The sequence below is a fragment of the Haemorhous mexicanus genome, chromosome 13, assembly GCF_027477595.1.
Source record: "Haemorhous mexicanus isolate bHaeMex1 chromosome 13, bHaeMex1.pri, whole genome shotgun sequence".
Taxonomy (NCBI): domain Eukaryota; kingdom Metazoa; phylum Chordata; class Aves; order Passeriformes; family Fringillidae; genus Haemorhous; species Haemorhous mexicanus.
Genome location: NC_082353.1, coordinates 7,358,541 through 7,368,900, shown reverse-complemented (window position 1 = coordinate 7,368,900; position 10,360 = coordinate 7,358,541). Strand labels below are relative to the sequence as shown.

The following is a 10,360-nucleotide window of genomic DNA, read 5'->3' as shown; positions in this document are numbered from 1 at the left end:
TCAGATCAGCTTCTGAGTTGGTGGTGGCTTTCTTCAAGATCAAAATCTTGTACTTTCACTCAACCATGGCTATAAAGAAGATATTAAAAAGACTGTTCCCAACACACAGAGTGGATTTTTGTTACAGCAGGTACCTTTCAGAGGTAACTCTGATGCGCTCATCATTAGATGACTGCTGCTCATCCTCTTTCTCCTGGAAGTATTCTTCTACACACTGCTCTTCAAACTCATAGAGTTTTTTTAGCTCTTCATCATTCAGAAATAACTCTGTGCAAAAGAGAAGAAGAAAAGAGGAGTTTCCTTTTTCTGAACTTCTGGCAGACAATTTAAATCCAAATTAGCAGTTTATTTTGGACATGGACATACTGCAGAGTCTACTCCTGCACTAAGTGAACAGACAATTTTTTAAAATAAGCAATGAGCACTTAGCTAAATATGGGCAGAGCTGTGAAGGAAATGGAATGCATTATGAGCATCATCTGCTCCCATGACCATCCACAGGGGGCTCGATGTTCTGAATGACTTTGACATTGTTTAACTGATGTGCATTGAACAAACTGACCAGATTTTACAAGATAAAGACCTGGGCAATCTCTGCCAGTTTGGCTGTTCCTTCATTCAAATGTTATTCTTAAAAGGACGCGAGTTATAGGCAACAGATAAACCTAACAGATTGTTCACAGATATTCTTTGGATAATATGTTAAGAAATTTCTAATCACATAAGAAAAATCCAAGGGGAATAAAAGCTTTTGGGAACAATTCATCCTTTATCTGGATTTGTCCCTTTGCATTTGGAAGGAGCATTACATTTCCTTTCTTCCTCTCTTTCCTATTGTGCAAAAATGTTTCCTGTGAAATGCAGAAATAGAGGGATGTTGTGAGCATCCCTCACATTATTTCCATGAGGCATATAATGAAATATTAATTAACAGTTACAGAGTATATTAGGAGAAGAATCCTCATAGTTTCCCTGTGAAATGACAGATAAATCTCCCAATGATAGTGGGGATACTCACAGTCACAGATTGCTCACAATCACAGAGCTGACACTATAGCTGACGTTTGAAACTGTATCCCTTCTGTCGTTCCTATTTGCCCCTCCCAACATATGGGCTTCACCAGAATTTGGTAAACCCCTGGATTGAATAGATACCATCTCACTGTTTTAAGAAAGCATGTTAAAGGAGGTCTTTATTAGCATTTGAGAGCTGCAAATTCTCAGGCATCCACAGAGCCCAAGAGCTGTTAAAATACAAATACTTGATACAAATATTGGCCCATACTCTCTTCTGCAAATACACTTGTTAGCAAAGGTGAACAAAACATTTCAGCACTGTAGAAGCTGCTGCTTTCTGCTAATATGGTGCCAAGAGCTCAATTTAGAGAAGATTTCTTGCATACTCAGTCCCCTGTCACGCTCGTCCTGGTCTCCATCACCCTTCCTGCAGCGGCAGCAGATCCGCTTGATGATGATGTAGATGTGACTGAAGATAATCATTGGTGGTGGCAGGACAGGTCTGTCATGGAATGTCATGATCAGCTGGTACCTCTGGAACTTCCAGACTTGGTTGGATATTGATTTCACCTCAAAGAAGGTATTGCTGAAAGGAAACATAGGTACAGTGTCGACGAGGTCCATAATCTCACTTCTCACTGAGCAAGTACTGTGTTGAAAAAAGCAGCAGCTAAACAATCTCATGGAGTCACAGGATTTGCTTGGTTCAGCTCTTTGTTGGTGCTACTGAACTAAGGATTAAATTGAACTCGTGGTTTCACTACTCCTTTTGAAGGTAGCAAACAGCAGGTGCTCTGCATCCCTCAGGCACCACTCAGAACAGTCCTCTCAGTCCAACTGCTCCTCCTGTACAAATCCCCTAGGTGCCAGTGAAAACAAAGGCTCACAATTTATGCATCATATGATTGGTATTTTGGGGCTTGGTTATAAAATATTTCTTTTAACACATGCCAGTATTTGATGCTACACAGAGTATTAAATCCATGAAAAGTATTTTGTATGCTAAACTCAGAAGCTTCACATAGTTTGCCTTTAATATGCTAATCAGCTTGACCTACATAGAAGACTTTTTAAGTTTTCACAGAATGTCCTAAATTCAAACTTTACTCCCTCAAACTTCTGATTTGAAAACATGCTGCATATTCTTGTAAAGGAATTTATTCTTGGAAGCGTCATCATTTTTACAGCAAACTAAGGTGTGTTTTAAAGATGTTTAATTTTGAAATTCAGTTGATATGAAGCGATAGTAGTCAATCCAGAGATAACAATAGTCAGAGTTATGAAATACCAACTAAGAGAAAGCAGACTTGATATTCTGTCTTAGAGAAGGCTTTTCAAGCTATTTTAAAGTATCTTCAGACAGCTCATTCCACTTCTATGATGGTGATGATACTGAAACTTGCTTTTTATATTTTCTGTCCACTTATTTCCTAACTCTATGTGCTTCAGAATATCTACATTCATACAACCAGTTAAAATATCTCTTCAAAACTAAAGAATTCCTGTGTACACATAGATTTTACTTTCTTTAGGTTAAGTCTACATGAGACTATGATCAATGATAAATAACAATCTGTCTTCATTCTGTGTCTCCTTTTAGAGCAGGAATTCCCCAGCCAGATCTCAACCCTGTGCAAGCAGCCTGGGATGGCAGGAGTTAACAGCATGACCTACTTCCCAAACTGCTGATTCCTTGGTCCTTCAGCCAATAATAGCTACCATTGTAAGATTCTTCCCCTTCTCCCCAGCTATGTGACTGGCATTTGAGTACTTTAAATTCATGACCTTTTAAGCTACATACATCAAATGAAAGACAGGCTTTGTGAGCTGCAGATTTCTGGGCACCCGAAGTACTGTTTTTTGCATTTGTGACACAAGCTTACACCGACAAGCCCTCCAACACTACATGTTTGACGGCAACAAAAATGGATCACCTGCTTCTCTCAGGTGGTCTGTTCAGAAAGGACTGCCAGCAAGTCATGATTTTTTTAATCCCTACAGCATGAGAGGAAAAGCATGCAACCTAAGTGCAGGTAGGAAGAACAAGCAGCAGAAATGTATTTAGCTTTACTCCAGATAAGTCTAAATATAGATACGTGCATACTGCACGCTGCTTGGATTGGCCACAGACTTTGATGACACATAGCCATCCTCCCTGATGGTTCAAGGCAATGCAGACTATTTTTTTTAGGTCATGAAAGGATTCTGAAAGGCCCTAATTTCTTTTTCTAAATGGAAAACAAAACACGACAAAAGCCAGCTGATGTAGTGGAAATGCCTCAGGCTTTTGTAGTTCAGAGTTTTGTTCTGCTGTTCTCTCGAAGAGCTGTGACTGCCAGTGGCTGCAGGGTTTCTGTCAGGTGTGTGCCAGGTTTCATGGATCCTATTTCTCATCTTTCCACAGCAACCTGAGGCCTGTCACTATCCATTAGAAGGTAACTGGAAGTAGCCAGGCTCTCTCACATCCATTGCTGCAATCGCTGACAAATTCAAAGCCACCTTTCCTCACTCTTCTCCAGGGCACACCCTGCTGCCAGTGTTTGCCAGTGACATCCATGGAACAGTGAGATCCTGAGTGAAAGTAAACCCTTGCAGAATCAGTTGTTGGGCTCAAACAGAAACTTTATCTTGACAATAAGACAAAGATGCATGATTGTTTACGTACTTGAAGACAGCAATCAGCAGGTTTACCAACAGGATATTTGCTACCAAGAGGTAACAGGCCATGATAGCAGGAGTGAGCCAGGCCCCTGGGATGCATGGAGGAAGGCGTTTACCATCATCATCATAAAGATTGTCCCCGCAAGGAGCTGAAGGAAAAACAGGAAAGGTATTTTTCACAAATTGTCTGATACTTAAAAATACCATTCTCATTTATTTAATGATGACACATGCATAAATGTTGCCAGATTTTGTCAGTTTATTTCCAGGAGCAAGTATGTATAATTTCCACTTCAAATTCTGCTTCCATATTAGTGATCAGAGAGGCAACTTCTTACTGTACAGTGAGGCTTTCTATTCGTATTCCCATGGATTTTCTTCTTCTCACAGTAATAGTCAAAGACCAGATCTTAATGTGTACACATAAATATTAATAGTGGAATTACAATTACCAAAACAAATTACTAAACCTAGCTTGTAAGCATACCTTGCCAAAGAGATGAAAGCATTGCTTTAGTGGTAACAGATTGCTGAGCATAAATTCAAAATCTACAGGGGCTCAGAGTACTGAAGAGGCCTTTAATGTCCCTTTAATGAACCAGCTTCACTGGGGGTTTACACCTGTACCCCCTCTGCACACTTGTCACTGCCTGAGCTGTGACTCACCCCTGCCTGCAGGATGGACCTTGGACCAGTGTTAGTCCCCTGGATGGAGCCTTCTGTCTCTGGCCCTGTCTCTTTTTGCCCCTTATTGGATTCCCTAGATGGATCCCAGACCTGTGTGGGGCTGTTAATGTTACCAGCAGGTTAATGCTACCAAAATGATCCAATTCTAAAATGAAAATTATATAGTAATAACAAAATAAGACTACTGAGAATGGGACAAAAAATGAGAATATTTATAAAACCAATGTAAAATAATTGCCTGAAGCTATTCTAGGTTTACACAGGTTGTCTTGATAAAACCTGTCTTGGAGTTGGGTAAATGCAGCAATTTTGTTCTGTCTCTAAGTGCAGTGCCAATATATCTGATTTCAAATACAGGGCTAACTTTTGGAACTATTTAGTCGCAGGTAAAGTTTTTGTCAGCCACAGGTTCCTTAGCTGTAATCTAAGAAAATGCAAAGTCTGACAGAGTTCATAACAAATTTAGTTTATGTGAATAGAAAACCCAGTATTTTTAAAAATTTTGCAAAAAAACCACAATGCTTCAACCTCACTTGAAACGAAATATTTGAACACAAACTACACTTATTTACTGAGGTCTCAAAGAGCTCTTTGGACTGTAACTATCAACATTTATTTTACTTGCTTTTCAAACATCAGACCTAAGTTTTTTCCTAGTTTTCTTAAGAAAAGTATAGCAGAAAAGTAAAGTGAATCCTAATTTTATTCAACTGGACAAATGAAAATATTGCCAAAACCACAGTAATATTGTATCTAGGTAATCAAAGTGAATTAGTTATACAACGCCACTAATGCATCATAATTTTAAAAACCCAATTATTTTACTGTTGGTGTACTAGAAACAAGTCTTAGCAACAACTTCAACTCAGTTAAAACTTCTGATCTGCATTTTGTATTAAAATTTTTTTTCCTCTGCTTATTTTCTAATGAAACTATTACAGTAGAAAAAACAACATTCACACCTGAATATTGCATGAGTGCTGGAATTAAAATATGAGTAACTAGTCAAGAAAAACATTAATGAACATATTCAGCTAAATGAGATAATCAGCTCTCCGCAGAGACTTACGATTGATTTCCATGGCATAGACTGAACACCAGTCCAAAGGAACAGAATAGAGAGGAAGCAGGAAGAGAAAAAAGAAAACAATACAATAATAAACAGAGCCCAAAAAAAGATGATTGGAAATACAGTTCTGCTGCCAAGAAAGGATAAGCAACTCAAATGTCAGAACAGTAGAGACATATGCTGAGAAAAAACATCTTTGTTAAAAATGCATTGCATTCTGCAATTTCCTTTTCATGCTGTTTCCCCCAAATGTTACATATGGCAGCAAACTAATGATAATAATATATCACAAAATGCTTCTGGCAGATGATCATTTAAATATACATGATATTTCTGGCAAGTAAACAAAACTGGCCATCAACACCACGTTATCACACAAAAATCATTCTTTCAGCTACATTTTTTCTTTTTTTTTTCTTTTTTTTTTCCTTTTTTTTTTTTAACCACCCTGGCTTTGAATCTATCAGCTGTTTCTTTTGAATAGCTACATTTCCACTAATAGGCATGCTATTTTACACTGTAAAAACATCAGTATTATTAATGCCCATTTTGACTACCAGTCTGGATACTTGCCTTCCAGTTCCTAAATGCTGGTAAGAAAAGTCACACTATTGAAAGAAACTCAACCAGGCTTCTTCATTGTTTAAGAATATGATGCTGTTGAGTACAAGATACTGATAACTTCTTGCTTGTGCACATCTTCTAAAGAGAGAGAGAGCCACACAAAAGCTTCCTGGGGTGCATTAGGGAAAGTGTTACCAGCAAATTAAGGGAGGTAATTTTTTGCCTCCACTCAGCTCTGCTGAAACCATGTCTGGACTTGTGTGTCTGGTTCTCAGCTCCCCAGGGGTGGAAATCAGGCATGGACATATCAGAATAGTCCAGTCATGGCCACAGAGATTACTAAGGAAATTGGACTAGCTGACAAATGAGGCAAGACTGAGAAAGCTGGGATAATTTAGTCTAGAGAAGGTCAAGGAGATCTTGCCAATGTTATAAATACCTGATGATGCATGGGAGAAAAGAACACAGGGCCAGACTCTTCTCAGTGAAAGGAGAAGCAGCAGTGGGGAAAGGTGGAAAGATGGACAATTCCATTTAAACCAGGTTGTCCAGAGAGGCTGCACACTCTTCATCCTTCAAGATACTGTAAACATCACTGGACAGTCCCTAAGCCACCTGGGATAAATCTAATTTATCCTGTTTTGAGCAGGAAAGTTCAACTGGATGATCTCCAAAGGTACCTTCCAAGCCCAGCAAATTCTGTGACTTGTGATCTCCAGATGAATCTATACGATTCTTCCTATCCTCAGAGAAGCTACTGACAAAGTCCAACTACCTTCTTTCTGAGGGAAAATTTGATTAAATAAATTGTTCACACCCCTGGACCTTGCCAAAACCAGCCATTAGCTCTTGAGTCAGAGTCATATTAGACTGCCCATAGCCATGACTCCCCAATGACTTCTGAGGCTGCTTTTGTGGTGTGTTTACAGAGAACCACAGACAGGTTAGAGTGAAAATTTCTTATTGAAAGCAAAAAGATTTTGATGAGTCAGTCCATAGACTTCTACACAGAAGAAATGCACAGAACAATTGTAAGGCAGTGTAGAAGAATGCCTTGCACAGACAGAATTACTTTAATATTAAAATAACATAAAGCCAAACGTTTTCAAGTTAGTTTATGCACAGCAAAGCTTCTGACCTGGGAAGGACCAAGTAGCTGAACTTGTGCAACCAGAAAGTCCAAACCTTTTGACCCCCAAATCTTTTGCACTGCTGAAGAAAGATTTCCAATCCAAAGCATGCTGAGTATATGACTAAGAAATTACTGGAAGCAAGAGAGAAACCTGGGAAAACTCTTACACTAAAGAGATGGCTGGTAAGGTGTGAGTTTTGATTTATAAGGAAATCAAACTGTCTACACTGGCAAACATTCTTGGTTCAAACTGAACATGAGAGAAGGGATAGCCCATTACAGTCACTTCCTCTCCATGGGGGAATTGTCCCACTTGTGAACCAGGATAAGCTCAGGATCTCTCATGTGCACCAAAACTGCAGTATCAGACAGCAGATGAATGGCTTGGCCTTTCACTTGGCAACAGTAACTTACTGTACCCTCAGTTACATTATTGAAACAAACATTCATTAGGAAAACAAAGTTCATCTGACTGTGCACTGTTCAGAAACAGACTAATGACACTTTATTCCTTTCTAAACAGTTAAAGTACACTTTAATGACATTTTGAATAAAAGCTTCTCATGATGATGAATCTTAATGGTTTTTGAACTTTAACCTTCAAGGTTCTTCAGCCTTCTACTTCCCTACCTGTCAGTAGGTGGAAGTATATGCAGGTGACTGAAGTAACAAATACACAAAGCTGAAACAGCAGCTTGTATTATTTCAGATAAAGTGCAAACTACGTGATACTCACTAGAGGAGGCCAGCTGCACATTGGACTGTCATACAAATTTCCAATATTAACACAAAATTAGCAGTAACAGGACGGCTTACATCTCCTTTAAAATGCTGACAGGTGTTTTTTTAAAGTGTGCAGGATTCCTGTAAGAAAGGCTATTTCCATATTCAAAGCTAATCAAGTAGAGATTGCTTTTTTTGTTTTGTTTTCCCATAGGTGTAGAAAAGAACAACATGAGTGATTCATGAAATGGAAACATTTCTGAAAGCAGACAGATGTATGACTGGGAGTAAAAATGTATGAGCTCATTGCTTGTGAGTTGGAGATGAAAGGATATGTGTATTTTAACCTCCCCGCACAAGGGATTTTTTTTTTTTTCTTCTGCTGGAACTGACTCTTAGCAAACCTTTGAATGAAAAGAGCATTTCAGAATGATCTCTGTTGATCCCTGCAAGTAAACAGAACACTTCACACTGCCACACTCTTGGACAGGAGAATATTCCAGACTACACCACTTCCCGTGTTAACTGAATTTGAATATAAACCAAGAGAGCAGACATGCAGGTGGGGAAGAGAAAATTGCTCAGCCTCAGGTCTGCCACACGAAAACAACGACAATAGCATCATAAAGCAAAACCACAACTTCCAAATTAAAAGCATTAATTTGGATCTGATCATCTGCCTGAGAAACAGGAAACAGACTCTTACTATGAATTCTACTCTTACGGTCTATCTGGTCAGCGAACACCTCTCCGTAGATCATCCAGTAGGGCATGTAGAAGATGTTGCGCGCCAGCCTCCAGGAGGGCTCCTCGTCTGGGTGCAGGATGGCCTGCCGGGCTACTCCAAAGCTCATCAGAACCACCAGCATGATGACCACAAAGTACAGCATGTCAATCATCTGCATGAGAGAGAGGAGAGACCACAGAGAGGCTCTCAGCACCACCAGGGAGCACAGTGGCAGCAGCAGGTCTGTCTGCCAGCACGCATTGCAGCAAACAGGAAAAGAGCAGGAGAATCTTCTTGACATCGTGCTGCAAGTACTACTCATTAGCACTTCAAGTACTACTCCACTCAGGTATTAAGCATACATCCAAATGAAGAGAAAGCAGGTACTTAAAGGACTACCAGATTATATTTCAAAATACTTAAAATGCTAAAACCTTTGCTATCCCCATTATCCTTTGAATCAAATGTAGTATTCTGTGCTTTCAGCACAGACCTCCTCTGTGGCTGCAAAAAGATAATCATTGCTGAACCATCTCCTGTGCACAACCGACGGGTTTCTGGAAGATCCTGGTGTACCTGCAATCTGTCATTGCATAACATCTTGTGTGTGTTTGAAACTCACGTGGCAACTTTTCACAGGCTGTATTCAGTCCTACTAAATAGAAAACCTCTTTTTAAAGCAGAACGGAATTTAGTTTCCCATGAAGTTCTTAAAGACATAATTTATAGCAATTCAGGCACTAACCATCTTCCCAATCATCATGACGTAAGGTCCCAGATATTTGTTCACACCAAAGATATCCAGTACTCTGATGTACCAGAAAATGATATCTACACAGTAAATCACTCTTCCATAACCCATGTAAGGCTGGTTCTGCAGGCGAAGAATTGCTCCTATGATAAATACTGAAATAGCCACCAGGTCAGTAATATTCCAGTATTCCTGGAGCCAAACTTTGATTTTTTGGCTCAGCTTCCCAGGCTCTGACATTAAAATCTGAAATAAAAAACAAACAAACAAATGAACTTACAACAACAAAAAAAAATTAGAAAAAAACTCCAAGTTACATTTTTGAAGTAATGCTCATGAAAAAAGACCAATCTTGTCATATTCAGCAGGTGTCTGAATAGCAGACACCCTCCACTGTCAGCAAAATTCATTTCAAGCAATAGTATTTTTAGTTATTAATATATGACACTAGTATTTTAGTTATTTTTAGTTATTAGAATATGACACTCTTCTCTCTCCTGTGTCACCTCTCAACCCTGTGCACAAGTCCAGGCCATTATAATCTCTAAGAGCAAGCTTTGTTCTAAGGATTATGGGATGTTGGTATGGGCAGGCTTTACCTCTCTGACTTTCTCCAAAGCCAACGTCACAATGTAGGAGATGACAATCCATTCCTGGACTGATGGCCACCGTTCCATCCGCACCAAGATGATGTAATTAAATAACATCAAGTAACCAAGGTATGATATCTGCCAAAAAAGAAGAAAATCCTTCATGGACTCTAGATGATGTATCCTAGGATCTTTCCAAATTAGGCAGTATTCAGTTACTTGAGATGACTCGCACACACAAAAAAACCCCAGTCTCCACTCATTTCCATTACACAGTCCTGGATTATTAGTGTAAGCCAAAAGAACTAACACTCAGTTTTCTATAACTACTCATGTAAATGTCAAACTGCTGGTGCTGCTGTCTCCAAGCTGCACAGCAGCCTTTGGTGATCAGCCAAACTAAAAAATTCTGAGACCTTAGAAATCCAGAGTTAAGAAA

At 39.2% G+C, this 10,360-nt stretch overlaps 1 protein-coding gene across 2 annotated transcripts in view; it reads right to left on the bottom strand.

Annotated features, from left to right (window-relative positions):
- TRPM1 (transient receptor potential cation channel subfamily M member 1) overlaps positions 1-10,360 on the bottom strand; it is a 95,759-nt gene that overhangs the window by 6,174 nt on the left and 79,225 nt on the right. Inside the window, exons 23-28 of one of the 2 annotated variants that reach the window (XM_059858172.1) lie at positions 9,931-10,059; positions 9,326-9,577; positions 8,560-8,752; positions 3,683-3,827; positions 1,404-1,603; positions 135-267 (exon numbers count right to left, since the gene is read on the bottom strand). In XM_059858172.1, coding sequence (XP_059714155.1) covers positions 135-267; positions 1,404-1,603; positions 3,683-3,827; positions 8,560-8,752; positions 9,326-9,577; positions 9,931-10,059 — 1,052 coding nt within the window. The remainder of the gene's footprint in view (positions 1-134; positions 268-1,403; positions 1,604-3,682; positions 3,828-8,559; positions 8,753-9,325; positions 9,578-9,930; positions 10,060-10,360) is intronic. The other variant, XM_059858173.1, reaches the window with a different exon arrangement.